The following is a 21,227-nucleotide window of genomic DNA, read 5'->3' as shown; positions in this document are numbered from 1 at the left end:
TGTTCTGAGGTCTACATCCCTGACTCATTCCCAGAACTTATAATATTCCCACGGTTTGTCACCTGTCCCCTAGCTCATCCTTCACCACCTATCCCCAGCACAGCATAATCCACACTTCTAAAATCCCACACCATCTTTGCCTTTTTTAATCTTACCCTCTTCCTGCTTTAAACCATGCAATGGCAGGATTACTCATGGCTAATGGTGTCTTAAGCTGAACTTCCATGACACCTTCTGTATTGGTCAGGACCACATTTTTATATGTATTCATTTGTTTTACATTTGCAGCTACTTATTTTTACCAAGTAAGTGAGATGGTCCCCAGACCCTTTTTCCATCCACCAAGGCTCACTATGGAGCACATACAGAACTAAGAGAAAAAACACCTTCATCTCATCAACGCCATTCACAAGTAATCAGACAATGAGGACAAAAAAGACAGAGAGACTACATCAACAAAGTCCCTGAACCAGAACTCAATGTGAGTGTTCTGGAACTCATTTCATGCAATTGACGATAGATGGACTCATCTTGGAAAAAGAAAGGTTATAGATGTACTTATCTTGGAAAAAAAAGGACACTGGAAACAATTTTTAATTCCAACTGGGGCCACTGACACAAACATAAATGTCTTGTACTTCACCTAAATATATGCATAGCTTATCTTAGTAACATAACTCAGCTTGTGAAACTATCTTCTCTCTGTGTTTGGTGTACATCCAGACTCCATACTTGGTCCTCTCCTTTTGTCCAGCTTTGAGAAAAAAGTAACTCACTATAATGGCAATAAAACTAGTAAAATTTGTCCATCTTACTAGCTGTTGAGTCTACTTCATCCTTGCAACAAAAATGCAAAGTATTTATAGCAATATTTAAACCTGGCCAACCTCAGGAAACTTCAATCTTAATACAAGTAGAACAAAGTCAATACTATTCCTCGAGAACTATCAGTCCAACAGGCCAAACCAGTCAACTTCTTTAAACTCTTGTATGAGCAAATATGTCACTGAAGAGGCTGCAGACACGTAACTTTCAGACTTAGTAATAAAGTGAAACTAAACATTCATATCAATTCTGTCTAAAAAGACATTCAAAAAGTGGGACAGCTGTACAGAATTAAGGCATTCCTGCATCTAAGGCATGCTTATCCACTATTCCCATGTACTTCACCCCTTTCTACTGTGTTGTGTTCCGAACATATTCTTGTTAAACTGTGTCACTCATATTCTAATATTTCTATGCTAATTTTATAACTATGTCTTAGATCATTCTCACATATTCATTGCTTGGGGTGTCCTCTATGAGACAGATGGGCTATGGTCAACAGCTCTATATGTAACCAAATAATTCAATAAACACTGCTTAGAAAAGTCTGCGCCTGAGCACTTTGAGGACTGAGTTCCTCTCCTATACTATTAGATGTAATATTTCCCCACCAGCCACATATCTCAAACCCTCTGATGATACTTCCCAAGAGATATGGAAAAGTGAATACTACCCACTACAGGAATTCTGAAGTCCATAACCAGAAAGGTCCAAACAACTATGGCATTCCCTGCGAAGAAGACAAGTATCAAAGAAAATCTGAAGTGCACAACATGTTTTTATGTTAGGTGGCTTGCTTGTAAACCATTAAGTGTATTAGGATGTTCCTACAACATGTAAGTTGAGGACAGCAGACACAGGAAGAAGACACAATTATACTTTACTAGTAGAATGTCTTTGGCATATGTTCACAACAACATTGTTCAGTCCCAATAAATACTGCTGGTCAATAGAAAAGCAGCAACTGAAGTCCCAGAAAGGATGATCCAAACAAAATCATAAATTAAATTTTTAGTTCAGCCCTATAAAAAGCCCTGACAAGCAAAATGTCTCCAAAGAAGAAAAGTTCAAATTTCAGCTGGAGGTTTTTTCTTTAACACACAAAAGACCACTTTCTAAAATGAAAATAAATCTGACTTTCCCACTGAAGATGCAGAAAAGACTCATTCCCTCCTTTACTACTACTATAACAATAAACACCTCCCTCAGGACAGATACATGATAGAGCCTGTTACTAAACATTTGCAGCCATTTAGCAGCAACATATAATGAAGTGAGACTGATACAACTTAAATATTACTTGCACTAGCACTGTATGAACATATTTCCGAAAAGAAAGTCTGAAGTTCACACAACGCTTTTAAAAAAAAAAGCTCTCCAGTCAACCTAGATCTTAGATTTAAAAGTACAACATCTCTACTTGCACAAATAAGAGCACAAAAGTTGAAAAGACATTTCCAAAACTTAACATGTATTCTATACTACTTAATACAACTGCCTGAAGAGAGTGCTCAAACATAAAAACATTAACCCTTTAACCTGCAGCAAAAATGGGGTCTGAAAATTACTTCAGAAGATGACTGTGATCTTAATACACAGTGAAGTGAACTTTTGATATCCATATCTAAAACACACATCACAACATGGTTATAACTGGAGACCTAATCATAATCCTTTATGTAGTGCATGGATCGCTGTGATTTCACTGCAACATCTGTTAAAAGGCAACCTACAGTACATTAGAGCTACTCTATTACCAGACATATCTTAACAACACTTAGAAGGCTGTTTATGCACCTCCTAAATGCTGTTAAGATCACATCTGGTGCTAGGCACTAATAGCTGCCAGCGCCAGCCAACAAATGGCAGAGGCTGAACTTAAAGCAACTTTGTTTTACCTTCATTTCAGCCTGCTGTCTTACATGACTAAAGTCAGTCAAAACAGAAGTGCTTCGCTGACAAACAGTATACATAAAGACAACTCCTGCAGTCTGTATGACAGCGTTTCCAATTCCTTTACCAGCTGTGAAAGCCAGTTAAACACTTTCCATTTTTTACTACCTCTTAACTAGTAGGACATGGAGCAGATAAATTTCCATACACTACAAAAAATTATGATCAGGTCACTAACAGTAATTTGAGGTGAACTTGTTGGCATCCATGTTTCAAACACATAATAAGCAGGTTACAGTCAGAGACCCAATCATAAACCTCTATGTTATGCCCTTCTGTGACACCAGATATGTACATAAAGTTGTCTTTTCCCTGATACTGAGAGATAATCAGCATGCTCTATGTACTACAAAGGAATCAAGACAGTATTTACTACCATTACAGTCTGCCACAACTACAAACAACTCCAGATACATTGATTTTGTCTATCCTCTGAAGAATCAGGCCTCAGGAACGGTTCATCAACATTAAGGGCAAAGCAAAGGACCCCTGACACAGAAGGTTCTTCAATGCTAGACTAAAGGAAAGTGACAAGCATCTTTGTAGAACTCCACCATCCTGACAACAGGTCACTGATCATTTTAACCCTTTGGGCCCGAAGTAAAGTGTTATCTTAAGCTACAGTCACAGCAAAGGCATCAATGCCACCTGAATGTACAATGGCCAGTCCTTCTTATCTGCTCCATTGTTACTACCTTCCCAGTCCTTCCTGCCTTTCAATCCTTTTTTAACTACTAACCTATTCCATGGCACAATATATTCATTAATTTGCAAATAATACATATAATGTTGTGATCAGGTAAATAAACATCTTACTAAAAAATAAACCACCACCAGTGACAGACCCTCACAGTAGGATAAAAACTCAAGTTAAACTAGTGCCTGAGAGAGCTATGATTCACCTGGATAAGTCCACCTAGACTGGGGATCTCTTTTGTTTATAAGAATGACAACCAGAAGCCCTCCCGGCACTGTGGGTTCAATCACTTCCAATACTTGTGCTGAACTGTCTGTCTGGATCACAGATTTAATGGCACAGAAATTCATGGGGGGGACCAACTATCATCTCAATAAGATGACCTTTCTTGGCTTGAACTGGAATAGGTTCTTACACAGACAGGAAAAAGGAAACCTTGAAAGCTCACAATTATCTGCCACTAAGGAGCAACATGGGTTCTGCTCTTCCTTCCCAGAATTCTGCTAGTAAATATGGCATCAGGAACCCAACAATCTTTGCCACCACTAAAAAGAAAACTTATTCACCATTAAATCTCTCATTCTGAATCAAGCAAAGGTGAGGAAGGACATTTTCCAATATGAAAAATGAGTTATCTCCTCAGTGTTTCATTCCCAGAGTATCCTAACCATACAGGCCTCCCTTACCCACAGACTCCACACAAGGATGAATGTGAGGGTTAAGGAGACAACGGCCCATTCAAAGTCTCTGGGATGAGAATGGCTGGGAGGAAGATACCCAAGCCTATGGCCTGGGTTAGGCTCCTAACTCCTTTACACACAGGGAATATGAATGCATAATGCACCGCAGTGACTGATTTTAACTATCCTTCCAGAATAAGAATGGCAAAAAGAACTGTCCTCATCTTCATCAAATTTATGCAATGTTTTCCATGTCAGAGGACCCACAGTCTCTAAGCCAGGCAGGTTAGAGACAGGTGAGCTCCCCGAACCATAAGTGAAGCATCTACTGTGAACATGTGTGACTGGTTAAACTGAAAGAAGAGTAAACCCACAATGATGCCAATAAATGAAGTGGCACATACTACAGCCTGGTGGTACAGCGTGACACCAGCAGAAGGTCTAAGAGGGTTCAATAACTGTGCAGCAACACTACCAGAAAATAGGCACATGGGTCACTGAAGATGGTACTTGATATGTGGTCCAAAAGCCAATGAACAGTTTGTGCTTCCACACTTCACTGCAACTTCAGTCAGGATGGCAAAGGCATGACCTTTTAAGCCCTCTTTATGAGCAGGAATGACTATTTGATAACATTCAACCCCATCCTTAAAGAGAAATTCTATGAACTAAAATTAAAGAGGGTCTGTCCCAGCTTATAGTATTCTACAGCCACAACCAAAGATGGAACCGAACAAGAGCTGCTACCACAGAATCATTTAATATGGGATGGGAATGTAGAGTCCCCTTCAACTGCAAGGCCTCTGCCACAGTAGTTAGTACATCAGTGAACTCTCAAGGTAACAAAGATAATCCATAATATAGCACTTTTATTGAAAATGGTGCTTGTCAAGAGGAATATAAAATAATCTCTTGTAAAGTCCCTTGACAGAGATGTGTTAGAAGGCATCCATCATGTTCTGTAACCCCATTTGGGTGTCCTGCTGGAGAGGGAAGACAAGCCACTGGAATTTGAATTACTAGAGATATTGGTTGAACCTGCTACATTCTACAACAGGATGGAAGCCTCATCTTCTTTAGGGTGAAGAAATGACAGGAACAGAACTTCTTCCTTCTGTCAAAGTGAGAATGAGGCTCTATGGTTCTTTTAAGGAGTACAGTTGGGTCCGTTTCAGGAGATCAGTACAGACAGACTGGTATCTCATGGCAGCCTTTGAGTGGAAGCACCTAAAAGTTCTTTGACAAAATCATTTGATACCACACCTAGACCTCTCTGGTCATTAGTCTTAATCCACCCCACCAGGGCAAACAGAAGAATGTTTTCACCCCAGCTACTATCCTGAAGGGTATTCAGGAGTGCTGCAGGGTTGAAATCTCAGTACGTTACCAGTGTGAATAGCAGAAAGGAGGAAAACACGATTGCTTAATTGATATTTTCATTCTACAAGAATATTATTTATTCTGATCAATTCATCCCAGGAAGAAGCAAGTGGGAGAAACCTGGGGATGTCATAAAGACATTCCTACACTGGTCAATGCCAATTTCCATGTTTTACCAGTTTTAAATAAAGACCAAGTCTAAACAAAGATAATATATCCCCCAGAACAACACATTCAAATTGGTGTCTCTCAATTCAACATCAAAAGAGCAGATTCTAAGCCATGTCATTAAGAGAAGCCATGCATTTAATGTTGCTTTCCTGCTAAAACATCAAGGTAATCAAAACTCTAGCAGGCTATGTGGAAATACCCTCAAGAAGTCATTATATTGTCTTAACCACAAATCCCACTACCACAGAATCAGGCAGCTATGCAAACGGCACCACAAATCACATCTACAAGGGAGAACTGCAACTACAACAGGGGAGACAGACAATGTTCTGTGGCCGAAAATCTCAGAAGAGTAGCCCCTCTTTAACATCCTGTTTAAAGCCCCACAAAAGTAATGGTCCATCTGCCCCACTGTAAAGAAAGCTTTGCTTTCTTATCCCAATCCTATATCCCAATCCCTCTGAGCTACACGCTCTAGGGACCTAAACCTTGTCACCACAGGACATGCTGGATGGATAGATTCCTGTCCCAGAGACTTCCCATACTCTGGAACAGGCTACCCCATCTATGTCAAGCAAAGTTCTTCATTAGCACTCATAATGAGTGGATAGGAAATAGGAAATACACCCCGGGGATCACTTCTGTGTCTCTGCTCGACAATGGCACAGGAAAATAACTTTCTTGGGTGTCGTAAGCCAGGGAACCTTGTTGGCTGGGCTTATGTAGGCCCTTGGGCCGATAGCCTAGTTACGTACCTATGAACCTACCTATGAACCTATGCCAAATGTCTCTTGTCTTTAACATCAGTATGTCCAATCTGGATATGGGCTTTGTCAGAAATTCAATCCTGGTTTATAGAAGCCAGACCACAGGGATCCGATATCAGCCTGGCTATAGGAGGGCTACCTGAAAAGAAAAAAAAAGCAATAGGGTCTCTACATTTCTACTATTATCACCTCTGGAGGACACCAATGGAAATAAGAGAGGCAGGTACCTTAGTGAAGAAAGCAGGAATCAAGACTAACACCCTTGGGGAAATGAAGGCTAGCCCACTATTGGGTCCATTATATAACTTTCATCATGCTGGAAAAAAAATAATTTACAATGCCAAGAGTCATTTTAAGAATCATTTCTGCCACCCTAGCCTTAACCATTCATGTGAATGAACAGGACAGAAGTAATCACAGACAGAGAGCTAAGCGGTCTTTCAGGGTAGGAGGAAACTATAAGTGGACAGAGTTAAGAAAGTTTAAGATAAAAAAATTAAAAACCCTTGTCTAGTGACGTGATTAATTTACCTAACACAAAATAACATTGCACAATACTTACAGATACAAATAAGTAAATCAGAAAATTCCACTTGCTACTCAAAGTCTGCCGTTGTAAAATGAAATATATATCTGAAACCTTAAGAAGACAGCTTTTATGATGTACCAGACTCACTTATTTAGAGAGGGAAAACTGAAATCAAAGAGCTTGGTTAGATATCTGACATGCCTGAAGTACTCAAACACTTGTATACCGCTGACATACGTACAATTAAAATGCAAAAGGTGGTGTACAGACCATCATGGAATTTGGGGATTTCAATACATGTATTCACAGAACGGATTTGTCTTGCAGGTCCCCTCTGTGCTCTGGCACGACAGGTTAGTGCTGACTATCACTCCGTTTATGGTTTTAAGCCAGTCACAAATCAGACCCAGAAAACTAACCAATAATGATAGCCAACACCCAGAGACTGACAGTCCAACAAGCCAAATCTCCAAATCTATAAATAGACTCATACTGCCAGGCAACACCTGCAGAATACAGGTTACAAGCCATATCCCCCAAACTTGCAATCAGGCTGGTTAGTGAACAATGAAATATACAGATTGCTTCTGTACTACCTGTGCTGCAATATGAAATGACAGTATGAACACACCATCAAACAATATCAGTTTACAGAGACATTTAAAGGTAAAGGCAACCTTCAGTTAGTATCACTACCATTTTCTGATTTCAGGCAACAACACTTGACTTTTACTAAAGTTCTGACATCCCTGTATGCATCCAGAAGTATGAGGAGGCCAACACCATGAAGCAGGTCTCAATAAAAGCAAAACATCCAAAGGAAATATGCATATTTTTGCATGCTAACAGATGAAAGAATCTCTGTCATTTACACATAATCTGTGGCACTGGATGTTATACTGAACAATGAAGAGTTTAAAAGAATAAAACTAGCCTGGGAAAAATACTTATCTATTATATTGCCAAGCAGTAGGAGTATGTATGAAGATGCCAACACCTCATCACAAATCTTAAGCAAGTTCTAAGCACAAATAACATTTAAATAATACTACATGACAGCAGAAAAAAATACATCTGCGTAACTAATCTGCACTACTGAAACAGCTATCACTGTTCTGCTGCCTCTCCCAGCACCCTATCCACTCCATCACCTGTAACTATGCTTTCTTGAAAGCTTTAATGGCCTTAAAATCCAATGTTGGTAGCATATCCAATTTGCATACCACCCCCTTTTCTAAATGAGCATTCTCACATGTCCAGACTAAAATGGGTACCTTGAATCTGGTACCCCTACCACCCTTCCATTCTTCTTCAGGATGATTATACCACACTGCCTCAACCCCTTGGTATTTTAGGTATCGCTATCAAGAGGCCTTCCTTCCTCTCCCATCACAGTGAAAACATCACTTCCATGGGTTCATAAGTACAAGGCTAACAGCCCTTGCGGCCCATTTTAAGCCTAGCCAGTTTTCCTCTTGGCGCTTGAATTCATCTATCCCATTTTGTGTTAGACTGGCCTTATCCATCCCATGGTCGATAATTATATATTACTCCTAATAAGAATAACTGACATACCATAGATAACTTGAGGGGACCCGTGCATGGGATAAAGCATTTAGGGGCTGCCTCTTTCCATTAGTAGTATAGGGCGCAGTCCTGAGTTAAATTTTCCATTTCCCATCCACAGAGCCAAGGTGTACTTCAATATGGACAGAGATGAGTTTGTTTTATGGGGATGGGGACTCTGTTCTAGAGCAGTGGTGAGATAAACCTGTGACTCTAGTTGCTGTACATAGGCTTTGTGGCTTTCTTGGGATATAGAGGGAGTTCTGTAGCTAGTTAACATATGGTATGGGGAATCTTCTGATGGTTATTTGGATGGGAAATCATTCTAGTGCATCATGCTGATTTACCAGCTTTGATGTAAGTCTCTTCTGGATCAAAACTGAGACACCTACTCCCTCTCCCCCCCCCCCCTTGTGCAGTAGCTGGTCTAAACATGTGGAAAGCCGTCCCTTGCACTCCTTTTGCCTTCTGGTTTACTACTCGTGGGAAGTTTGTCTAAGGGTTAAGGTGTTTATCTTACAGACACAAGGTGCAGGGTTTGATTCTTACATGGGGTAACTGGCTAGACTTAAAATGGCTCTGCAAGGGCAATTAGCCTACAACTAACCTATCAACACTAAATTACTATTACTGGAAAAATATCTGTGAACCCATCTTTTAAATGCTGTCTATATTTTACTAATGATTTTATTGTTAAATTATGTGTACCCTTAACACCACTGTAAATGTGCTACTAAATAGCCAGACTACAAAGGCTGAAACTAAAAAAATGCATCAGTCAGTCACCCACTTTTTACTGATCTGAGATTTTTCAAACCTTCAAAAGCCCAGCTAACAACACAGAAATACATACCTGTTGGTGACAGGAAATATCTTTAAGGCTAATCATTCAGCCCAATCATAAAATTGGAACTTTAGTGTCCTCTGAGTTTTAACTACAACAAACCTGCACTTGCTTCTGACAATGCTTCAGGTCTTCATCAAGTCGCTGCTTCTCCTGCAGCAGCCTCTGATTTGTGGCAGACAGATCATCCACTGTCATGTTGATTCGCTCCATTGCCAGCTCATTGGCATGAACTGTGTCCATGGCTCGTTCCAGCTGGCCCTTCAGGTGATGAATCTCTCTCTGGCTGGATAACTCATTCTCCAACCGCTGCTTCCGAAGAGACTGTTGCTATATATTCATATGAATAAAACAAAAGTTACTAAACTGTAACATGTACAAGAAATATTACACAGCAATTTGATGTCATAATTCACATTTATTTACATATTTATAAATACACATATACGGATTCAACCTAATGATATACCCACATAGTACCATTACATACAACAATGTATTGTTCGAAGAATGTACATATTTTTATGCACATCCTGAGTACGTCATCAAAAACACTTGCCTATTTGTGTGTCTTATCAGTTCTCCAACCAGAAAGAAGCCATGCTCTAAGCTCTATTCTTGGCAAGAGTTTATTTAGAAAAAAAAATCTCCACGCACTTCATTCACTAGTCCTCTCAAAAAACAACTGCTCCCACCTACATCAGACCTCTGTAATGTAAGTCTAATACTGCACTAAAATACTAATAAATAAATAAATAAAACCATAACAAGACAAATGGAAAAATGCATTGCTTGTAAAACAGACCGCGTACCATATAACTAAACAAAATAAGAGTAAACAATTTAAAATATATATTTAAATTAGGAAAAACAATAAACTTATAAATAACAGCAACTTATACACCACATTAAAATACATTAAAATCAGCCTGGAACAAGAATAGAAAATCACCCACAAGAGAGGTCAATCAAAAGAAATTAGATAAAACCTTTTCAGAAGACAGCTTAAACAAACCATGTAATCACCATAAACCAAAAAACAGTAAAGACAGCTCTTGACTGTCCCTAGTTTTTGCAGAATGTTCATGATTTTCTCATTTTTGCCCTGTCCCTCATAACATTTTTCAGTTTCCGGTGTAACATTGAGGATTACAATCACATGATAATGTCATATGTACAAGTTTTATGCTCCTTACCCTTTAGAAAATGCATGCTAATGCAGAAAAGTTCCCTGATAAAGTGAATGTGTACAATTTGGCTAAAAAATGCGCACAGCCTTTGTGGAAAATTGCAGAATACCAGTACTTTGAAATTGAAGCACTATTCAACATCCAAACAGCTAAGTGAGGTTCACAGAGTTGATTTATATAGGCTGCATCCACAGACTGCTATATTTGCATACGGCCTGGAAAAGATCTTGCAACATAGCTAAAAGTAACAAGGCCATACAAAGAGCTGTTTCACAGCATGCAGTTATGACTGCTGCCCATTTTATGTGTATGCAAATATGTACTTGTTTATACATACACACATGCGTGCGCACGTGTGTGTATGAAGAAATATTTTATATATAGATGACATTCACACACAGATATATATATATATATATATATATATATATACAGAGAGAGAGAGAGATGGGTCTACTTTACATGGTCGAACTTTCAAATGGCTGAGACCATATGATCGAACATTTAAAAGTTCGAACATGTTAAAAAAAAATAAAACAAACAAAAAAATAAATAAACTAACCTTTTCTAGCAAGGAGGCAAGCCCCACTGCACCCCCCCCACACCCTCTGCTATCTAAGTATACCAACTCCGAGATCGCACTACGTTGCAGAAAAGGGAAATCTGCCCGTTCTGTGCTGTATGGAGATCTCCATTCAGACTGTTTGAACTTTTAAAAGTTCAATCATATAGTCTCGGCCATATGAAAGTCGAGCTTTTAAAAATTCGATCATCTGAAGGGGACATATATATATATACACACACACACACACACATATACATATATATAATATTTATTTATTTATTTTTATTTATTTACATTTGTTGACAGAGAGTGTCCGACTAGACGTAGGTCCATTTTCAGCGGAGGCCCGGGGAGAAAAGCTCCACAGTTAAAATACGTAGTTACATTGGATTACATAGCGATTAACAATTTAACATAGCAATTACGTACAACATATTTACAGATGAAGAACATAGTACATCACTAGACAACTAGAATCTTTATCTGTGAAGTACATAACAGACATTAACAAATGTTACAAGAAGAAGTTCCTGCTGTATAATAAGCACTAGGCTTATGAGCATCTGAGCTTGCTATAAACAAGGTAGTTAGTGGAGTGGAAAGAAAGGTAGTGGCTGGATGGGGTGGGTGATATTAGAGTGGGAGTTGCAAGGGCATAGCCAGCATGTTTTTAGGTGCGTTTTTAGTAAAGTTTTGAAGTGGGTGCATGATGGTATGGAGGTAATTGTGGGTGGGAGGGAGTTCCATAATTTGGCTATGGTGCAAGAGAATAGTGCTTCACCAGCAGAGTTATTGGCTTTAGTGATCTGCAAGTGATTTTTGTTGCTGGCTCTTAGTGGTCTGGTGGTGCGATAGGGTTGGAGTAGATTCTGGGGGGATGGGACATTTAGTGGATGGTTTACTAGTTTGTGGGCGAGTGAGAGTTGATACCACTGAAGGAGTTCAAGCCAGCCCAGTTCAGCAAGTGAGAGACAGTGGTGACTACGGTAAAATGCCCCTGTGGCGAATTCTGCGATTTTGTTGTAGCAGGTCTCTAGCTTGTTTAGATCGCATTGCCTTAGGTTGGTATATATTGGAGAGGCATAAAGTAGGGTGGAGATAAGGTGGGAATTTGCTATTGAAATCTTTGCTGCTTTGGTGAGAAGTTGCTTATTTCTATATAACGCTCCTAGTTTTTTGTGGACTTTTTTATGGTCATGGATATGTGAATGTCAAATTTTAGTTTATTGTCTATTTCCACTCCTAGTAATTTGGTGTGTTCAGTTGGGTGTATAGTGGTGGTGTCTTTTTTCTGTGATGTTAAAGTGAGAGTTGTTTTAAGTATGTTTGGTGGGTTGGAAGATGAGTAGTTTAGTTTTGTTTGGGTTGAGTATTAATGGGGCATCGGATAACCAAGTTTCAACAAAGGAAAAGGCTTCCTGTGTGACTTTTTGCAGTTTGGGTAGGGACTGGGCTGAGCAGATGATGGTTGAGTCATCTGCGTATTGTATGAGTGTGCCATGTTTGGTGGCAGAGGCTAGATTATTGGTGTAAACAGAGAAGAGTAGGGGCCCAAGGATGGATAGTACAGTTGTGTACACCTACCATAAATGTAGATGTTAGAGTGTCTTCACTGTTGCAGTCATGACTGTAGGGTTCTCCCCTGCCGGCAGGCAGCCCTCGGTCGGCCAGAATCCCAAAGTCTGGGTCCGGCATCAGCTGTTCAACCATGCTCCCTGACGTCAGAGCACCAGGAGTACAAAGCTGACAGCCGATGCCATCTTCTCCAGTTTTTCTTGCCCCAGATGCCTGGAGTCCCAAAATGAAAAAGGTCCCATAACCTTTGCAAATACACCTCAGAAGAATGGTGAAAAAAGGAACTACACAAAACTAAACATAAGAGGGGACAGGAGGGAGGGAAACCCAGACTGCAACAGTGAAGACACTCGAACATCTACATTTACGGTAGGTGTACACAACTGTACTATGTTCATCGTGTTTCACTGTTGCAGTCATGACTGTAGGGTAGAACCCCAAAGCTGAAAGAAAGGGAGGTGGTCATAAAGAAGAAGGGGCGGCTAGAAGGCCCTGCAAGACTGCAGAGGCAAAGCCTGCCCTAGACTTAGAGTAGAGAGGTAGATTGTAGTGCTTAGAGAAAGTATGCACTCAACTCCAAGTTGCAGCTTCCAAAATGTCTTTGGTAGGAACTCCCCTGAGGAAGGCCGCAGAAGTGGCAACCGCTCTGGTGGAATGAGTCCGTATACTCCCTGGGATTTGCTTTCCATGGTGTGAATAACAAAATCTGATTCCATGAGCAATCCATTTAGAAATGGTCTGTTTTGAAATGGCTTTACCTTGGGAACTTGAAGCATAAGAAACAAACAATTGTTCTGATTTTCTGATGTCCTTGGTTCTGTCCAGGTAAAAACGTAGTTGTCTGTGTACATCCAAGGAATGTAAGATCCTTTCCCCTTTATTTTGAGGAGTGGGGAAAAAGGTTGGCAAGTGGATAGTTTGATTTAAAGATACTTTGGAAACCACCTTAGGCATGAAGGTAGGATTAGTCCTCAAAGATACCCTGTCTTGATGAAAAATAATATAAGGTTCCACAGCCATAAGAGCTTGTAACTCTGAAACTCTCCTGGCAGAGGTTAGGGCTAACAAGATAGCTGTCTTCCAAGATAAAAACTTGATGTCAGAAGAGGCAGCAGGCTCAAAAGGAGGCAAGGTTAGTTTTTCCAAAACATAGTTGAGATCCCAAGCAGGAATGGGAGGAGATCTAGGAGGTCTTAAGTTCTTAGCTCCTCTGAGAAACTGTCTCATGAGCTGGAGGGAAAAGATGGGAGGGTCTGTATTATAATGAGCAGAAATAGCAGAGGCATGTATCTTAATGGAAGAGAAAGAGAGACCCTCATGTAAAAGATCTGTCAAGTAAAGTAAAATTAAGGTAATGTTAGGAAGAAGAGGATCAGAATCCTGAGCCTGCATCCAGGAACAAAATCTTTTCCATTTTCCTGCATAAGATTTTCTAGTGCTAGGACGTCTGGCTTCTAAAATGACATCCATAACCTGCTTGGATAGGAAAGAAGAAATCAAAGGCCTTGGATTAACCAGGCCGCCAGGCTGAGAGTTCTGACATGAGAGTGTAGAACCTGACCCTGATGTTGGGACAGAAGGTTCGGAGACTGAGGTAAAACCCAAGGGGGCTCCAGACATAGGTTTTTTAGAGTTGGGTACCAAAACTGCCGAGGCCAATTTGGAGCCAGCAGGATTATCATCTTGGGCTTGTCCTGTTTTATCTTCAATAAGATCCGTGGAAGAAGACGAAGAGGCGGAAAGTCATATCCCGAGAGGTTCCTCCAACTGAATGACAGGGCATCCACTTTCCAAGCTTCTCTGTGGAAAGACCTGGTGCAAAAATTCTGTAGTTGATGATTGAGATGGGATGCAAAGAGGTCTATGTGAGGACATCCCCAGACTTCTGTTATCATCCTGAATATTTTGGTGTCCAGCATCCACTCGTGTGGATCCGAAAGGTTTCTGCTCAGACTGTCTGCCAAGAAGTTTTGTTTCCCTGGTAGAAACTGAGCTTGAAGATCCAGATTGCAAGCTAGAGCTGTGTTCCATAGATCCATGGCTAGTCTGCAAAGGGGGTAGGAATGAGATCCCCCTTGCTTGTTTATGTACCACATAACTGTGGTGTTGTCTGTCCGTATTAGTAGTTGTCCTGGTTGTAAAAGATTCCTGAAGGCCAATAGAGCTTTCTGAATGGCTAACATTTCCTTTAAATTGAAATGCAGGTGCTTCTGATCCTTTGTCCAAAGGCCCTGCAGACAGTTGCCCTGAAAATGGGCTCCCCAAACATAATCCGAGGCGTCCGTGGTTAGAATCTGAGTGGCAGGAGGCAGACAGAAGGGTTTCCCTTTGTTTAGAGCACATGCCCTGGACCACCAAAGAAATTCCTTTTGAAGGCAAGGAAGGACGGAGATCAGTATGTCTAAACTGTGGCAATGCTGAGACCATACACTTTTTAGGTACCACTGTATTTTCCTCATGTGTAGTCTTGCATATGGCACGAGAAGGATGCAGGAGGCCATGTAACCCAAAGCCTGCAGGAATTTCCTTGCAGATAGTTGAGTTAAAGTTGCCAAGGTTTTGAAAGTTGAAGCCAGCTGTAATTGTTTTTCGGATGTCAGAAATGCCATCTGGGCTGTGGTGTTCAGAAGAGCACCCAGAAAAGTTATCTGTTGTGATGGTGCCAAATTTGACTTTTTTATGTTTACAGAGACTCCCAGGAACTTGAGGAGGTTCTGTACAAATTCTAGATGCTGGAGTAAGACATCCTTGCTGTCTGCCTGAATTAGACAATCATCCAGATAAGGGTAAATTTGAATTCCCTTGAGTCTGCAGTAAGCTACTACTGGAGCCAGGCATTTGGTGAAGACCCTGGGCGCAGTAGACAATCCAAAGGGCAGCGCAGAGAATTGAAAGTGCCTCGATCCGGCCTTGAACCTGAGGTATTTTCTGCGATCCTGCCTGATGGGAATGTGTAAATATGCCTCCTTTAAATCCAAAGTTACCATCCATGCATCTTTGGACAGCATTGGAAGTAGCTGCTGTAGAGTAAGCATCTTGAATTTTGGAATCTCTAAAAAGGTGTTCAAGACCGACAGATCCAGAATGGGTCTCCATGAGTTTTGCTTCCTTGGGACTAGAAAGAGCCTTGAGTAAAAACCTTTTCCCATCTCTGAAAGTGGAACCAGTTCTATGGCATTCATAGCCAAAAGAGCTTCCACCTGGTTTAAGGCCTCCGTCCATTGATGTTTTGGAAGGTCTGGCCATCCGCTTGGCCTTGGCAAGGTATGAAAATGGAATTTGTAACCTCTTAAAACCACATCCAAAACCCACTTGTCTTGGGTTATTTGATTCCAATTTTGATAAAAAAGAGAGAGTTTTCCTCCGAGAGGGGCTTCCAGGCAAGAAGTTCCTATAGCCCAACAGAGGGAGTCATTGAGTTTGTTTCCTTTGAGTTTGTGACCTGTCCTCTCCTCCCCTAGGGGTGGAAGCAGTCCACTGTCTTGGTCTAGAAGAAGCTTGTGTTTGAGGCCTTCCTCTGGAGCGTCTATATCTACCCCTCTGAGGCCTGTCTGAAGTGGGAAAGGACCAATTTTTTGAAGGCCAATTCCTGCTAAATCTAGGTGGCTGTACTCGTAAGAAATCTTTAACTGTTTGCATGGATTTCGCCTTATCCTCCATCTTTTTAATCACCTCTTCAGCTTTTGATCCAAACAAAACATTATGCTGAACAGGAGCAGCCAATAATTTAGCCTTTACTTGTTCAGGCAAATTTTGTTCCTTTAGCCACGCATGCCTTCTAATGACTGTGCCGGAGGCCGCAGCCCTGCAAGAAGCCTCCAAGGCATCAAATCCACAGTGTAAACCATGCTTCCCAACTTGTTCAGTGGCATGCAATAAGTCATGTAATTCCTTATCATCTGCACAGGCAGAAATTGAAGTAAGCTTTTGTTTTAAAACAGACAAGAGAAATTGCTGGTATTTCAGCATATGAAACTGACAGTTTAAAGCCCTAATGGACAAAGTAGCAGAAGTGTACACCTTTTTGCCCCATCTTTCTAAGAATCGAGAATCCTTTTCAGTAGGAATGGGATTTTTGGCAGAAGCGGCTTAACTCCCTTAGGACCATGAGAAATGGTTTCAGGGTCAGCAGAAGGGTTCTTGTAAAAAACTGGTGGGAATCAGGAACCCTGTAATATCTATCAGGCTTAACAGGAGCAGGAGGAAAAGAGTCAGGGGTTAAGTTAGCCTCTGAAAAGGCATCATCCACAATATCCAAAACAGGAGGAATAGCCAGGGGTCTATGTTGGGGAAGAAGAAGAAAATCCCTCAGTCTTTTCTTAGATTCCGAATACTCCTGTCCTTCCCAGTGGAAATGTTCCCTCATTTCATGCAAAGTTTCCCCAAAAGAGAAATCCTCAGGGGGAGAAGCTGAAGGAATGGATTCCTCAGCATCAGAATCCTCATAAGGAGGGAAAGAATATTCCTGGTCAAAAGAAGAAACTGAGGAAACAGAAGCCTGATCAGAGGAATCATAATAAACATCCTGTCTTGGCCTTTTATCTGGAGGGGGATGTGAACCCCTAATCATAGTAAGTAAATCCTCCGCCATCTTGAGTAACTGTTTCTGTGACTTGGGAGCCGGTTCAGAAGAGGCTTGTGTTGCAGTCTTTGATTTAGAAGGAGTCTTTGCCTTTGTCTTTGGCTTTGCCTTTATTAGAAGCTGAGTAGGCCTGAAAACCCCTTCGGAAGCCGGTACCTGCACAGCGGCTCCGGACCCATCTGAAGGAGCATTGTCTGAAGGTCCTGCAATAGAAATATTTAAAGGCCTGGTTGGCTCCTCATGAGAGTCCGTTTCGGCCATCGGTTCTGAAATGGCCGACGACAGGGGCTGCAAAAGCGCCTCACTGACGACGGCCGTACCTGAAGTTGGCTCCGCTTGTGCACTATCATCAGATTTGGACCTCGGAGGCCTGTCTTTATCCTTGCGACGTTTGTGAACTCCGGTAGCCGGAAAGTACAGTTTTGTACCTACCATAAATGTAGATGTTCGAGTGCTAATACAGCTGCAGCCATAACAGATGGGTTCTCCTGCCGTCAGGCGGGTCCTCGGTCGGCCGAATTCCAAAGTCTAGGTCCGGCGTCGGTGGTCGTCGCTTCTTCCCTGACGTCAGAGCGACAGGGGTATAAAGGAACCAGCCGACGCCATTTTCTTCAGTTTTTCTTGCCCCAGATGTCAGGTGCCCCCAGAAGGAAGGCAATACATAAATTTGTGTGATAATGCAGTGCAATATAATCAAAATACAGTAGTTGCAAGCAAATACATCATAAATGAAAACCCCAATCAGGTTGTATGAGGATGTGTTAGCCTATAGGCCTGTCCCAAGAGGGGAAGGAGGGAGGGAAACCTGGACTGCAGCTGTATTAGCACTCGAACATCTACATTTATGGTAGGTACAAAACTGTACTATGTTCATCGTGCATACAGCTGCAGTCATAACAGATGGGTAGAATCCCAAAGCTAAGAAAGGGGTGGTAGGCACTAGGTGGAACTACGAGGAGCCAAAATGCCCTGTAAGACTGCAGTGGCAAAGCCTGCTCTAGATTTGGAGTACAATGGTAGGTTGTAGTGCTTGGAGAAGGTATGCACAGAACTCCAAGTGGCTGCTTCCAAAGTATCCTTGGTAGGAACTCCTCTGAGGAAGGCTGCAGGGGTGGCTGTGGCCCTGGTGGAATGAGTTCTAATGCCTGTAGGAACAGTTTTGCCATGAAAGGAATAGCAAAAGCGTATGCAGTGGGCTATCCATTTTGAGATCGTCTGTTTGGAAATTGGCTTCCCTTGAGCTCCTACCGCATAGGCCACAAAGAGCTGTTCTGATTTTCTGAAAAGCTTTGTTCTGTCCAAATAATAACGCAGTTGTCTGTGGATGTCCAAGGAATGTAGTAATCTCTCCCCTTTGTTTTGAGGATTAGGATAAAAAAGTAGGTAAATGTATGGCCTGATTTAAAGCTACCCTGGATACCACTTTAGGCATAAAGGACGGGTTGGTTCGTAAGGAAACTCTGTCCTGATGGAAGATGATAAAAGGCTCGACAGCCATGAGAGCCTGTAGTTCTGAAACTCTACGAGCTGAGGTGATAGCCAGAAGGAAAGCTGTTTTCCAAGACAAATATTGCAAATCTGATGAGGCAGCTGGCTCAGAGGGAGGCAAGGTCAGTTTTTCCAGAATGAAATTAAGATCCCAAGCAGGTATTGGTTGTTTCCTTGGAGGCCTTAAATTCTTAAACCCTCTGAGGAACTGTCTTAAGAGAGGGTGAGAGAATAAAGGTGGATCAGTGTTGTATTCTGCAGAAATGGCTGAGGCATGGATTTTGATGGAGGAGAAAGAAAGTCCACTGCTTAGCAGTTCAGCCAAATATTGTAGTATTTGAGGTAAATTCAGTTTTCCAGGATTCTGGCCCTTTTTCTCATTCCAGACACAAAAATGTTTCCATTTTGCGGAGTAAGCTTTTCTAGTTGATGGCCTTCTGGCCTCCAAAATGACATCCTGCACCTCCTTGGAGAGTAGGGCCTGTTGTGATGCTAAGGAATCTTCCATGCAGCTAGATTGAGTGTTTTTAGCTGGCTGTGAAGAGTTTTGAAACTGTGCTGAGTCAGAAGAAGAGGCATTAGAGGCAGGGTCCATGGTGGGGAATGCGTCAGGCTCCTCAGGAGTGGGTACCAGTGTTGCCTTGGCCAGTCCGGAGCAATGAGGATCATCTTTGGTCTGTCTGCTTTGGTCTTTAAGAGAACTTTGGGCAGCAGAGGAAGAGGAGGGAAGGCATAAACTGTCATTGATGTCCAACTGAAAGAAAGAGCGTCCACTCTCCAGGCCTTTGGATGGAAGATCCTTGAGCAGAATTTTGTCAATTGATGATTCTTGTGGGAGGCAAAGAGATCTATGTCTGGCCTTCCCCTTCTTGGATTATTTCTGTAAAAACTTTTGGATGCAATTTCCATTCGTGTGGATCTGTCATATTCCTGCTTAGGTTGTCTGCCAGCGTGTTTTCCTTGCCTGGCAAGTACTGTGCTTGTAGTTCCATTTGTAAGTCCATGGCCATGTTCCAAAGTGACATGGACAGTCTGCATAGGGGGTAAGAATGTGTTCCTCCCTGTTTGTTTATGTACCACATAACTGTGGTGTTGTCCGTTCTTATCAATAGTTGACCTGGTTGTAGAAGGTCCTTGAAAGCTATAATAGCATTTATTACTGCTAGCATTTCTTTTTGAATGATGTGAAGGTGCTTTTCTTTTTGGGACCATTTGCCCTGAATGCCTGAATGTCTGTTATGTGCGCCCCCCCAGGCGTAGCCCGAGGCGTCTGTTGTGATGACTTGATTTGCTTGAGGCTTGCTGAATGGAAGACCTGTGTTTGTTTGACATGCTTGAGCCCACCACAGAAATTCCTTTTGCAGACATGGAATTAGTGGTATTATTGTTTCCAAACTGTGGCTGTGTTGAGACCATATGTTTTTCAGGTACCATTGTAGTTTCCTCATATGCAACTTTGCACATGGGATTAGTAAGATGCAAGATGCCATGAATCCCAGAGCCTGCAGGATTTTCCTTGCAGTCAGCCTGGTGCAATTTGCTAGTGTTCTGAAGTATTGAATTAGTTGCCCTGCTTCTCTGGCGTGAGGTAGGCCATCTGGGTGTTTGTGTCCAAATTGGCACCCAGGAAAATTATCTTCCGAGAGGGTATTAGCCTTGATTTCTTTTTTGTTGACTGTGTATCCCAGAGAGTTCAATAACATTATTACATAAGCCAGATGTTTCAGAAGAATGTGCTTGCTGTCTGCTTGGATCAGGCAGTCGTCCAAATAGGGGTATATTTGTATCCCTTGAAGTCTGCAGTAGGCAATTACTGATGCCAGGCATTTTGTGAATACTCTGGGCGCAGTAGATAAGCCAAAGGGCAATGCAGAGAATTGATAATGGGTTGAACCTGCAAGAAATCTGAGGTACCTTCTGCAATTTTGTCTGATTGGGACATGCAGGTATGCCTCCTTGAGGTCCAATGTTACCAGCCAAGACTCCTTGCCCAGCATGGGAAGAAGTTGCTGTAGAGTGAGCATCTTGAATTTTGGTACGAGTAGAAATATGTTTAGGATGGATAGATCCAAAATAGGTCTCCAATCTTTTCCCTTCCTTGGCACCAGAAATAGCCAGGAATAAAAACCTTGACCTTGTTCGTGTGTAGGTACCTCTTGAATAGGTTTCATGTTTATGAGATCTGAAATTTGCCTTTGTGCCTCTGCCCTTTGATTGTGTGGCAGGTTTGGCATGCCTCTCATTTTTGGAAGGGTGTGAAAATGGAACTTGTAGCCTCTGTTTATAATGTCCAGGATCCATTTGTCCTTTGTGACAACATGCCAATTTTTTTGAGAATAATGCCAGCTTTCCTCCTAAGGGGGCTGCCATTTGAGACCTGGTTGGCATGCAAAGGAGAAAGTCATTGGGTTTGCT

The 21,227-nt window shown here is 41.7% G+C and overlaps 1 protein-coding gene across 3 annotated transcripts in view; it reads right to left on the bottom strand.

The window, feature by feature from the left end:
• The window catches only part of CEP63 (centrosomal protein 63), a 673,466-nt gene that overhangs the window by 381,063 nt on the left and 271,176 nt on the right, over positions 1-21,227 (bottom strand). For all 3 annotated transcript variants that reach the window (XM_044070624.1, XM_044070622.1, XM_044070623.1), the window contains exon 7: positions 9,515-9,742. In XM_044070624.1, coding sequence (XP_043926559.1) covers positions 9,515-9,742 — 228 coding nt within the window. The remainder of the gene's footprint in view (positions 1-9,514; positions 9,743-21,227) is intronic.

Source organism: Protopterus annectens, chromosome 4.part1 (genome assembly GCF_019279795.1).
Source record: "Protopterus annectens isolate FY-2018-M chromosome 4.part1, PAN1.0, whole genome shotgun sequence".
Classification (NCBI taxonomy): domain Eukaryota; kingdom Metazoa; phylum Chordata; order Ceratodontiformes; family Protopteridae; genus Protopterus; species Protopterus annectens.
This window is presented reverse-complemented; position numbering and strand designations above follow the sequence as displayed.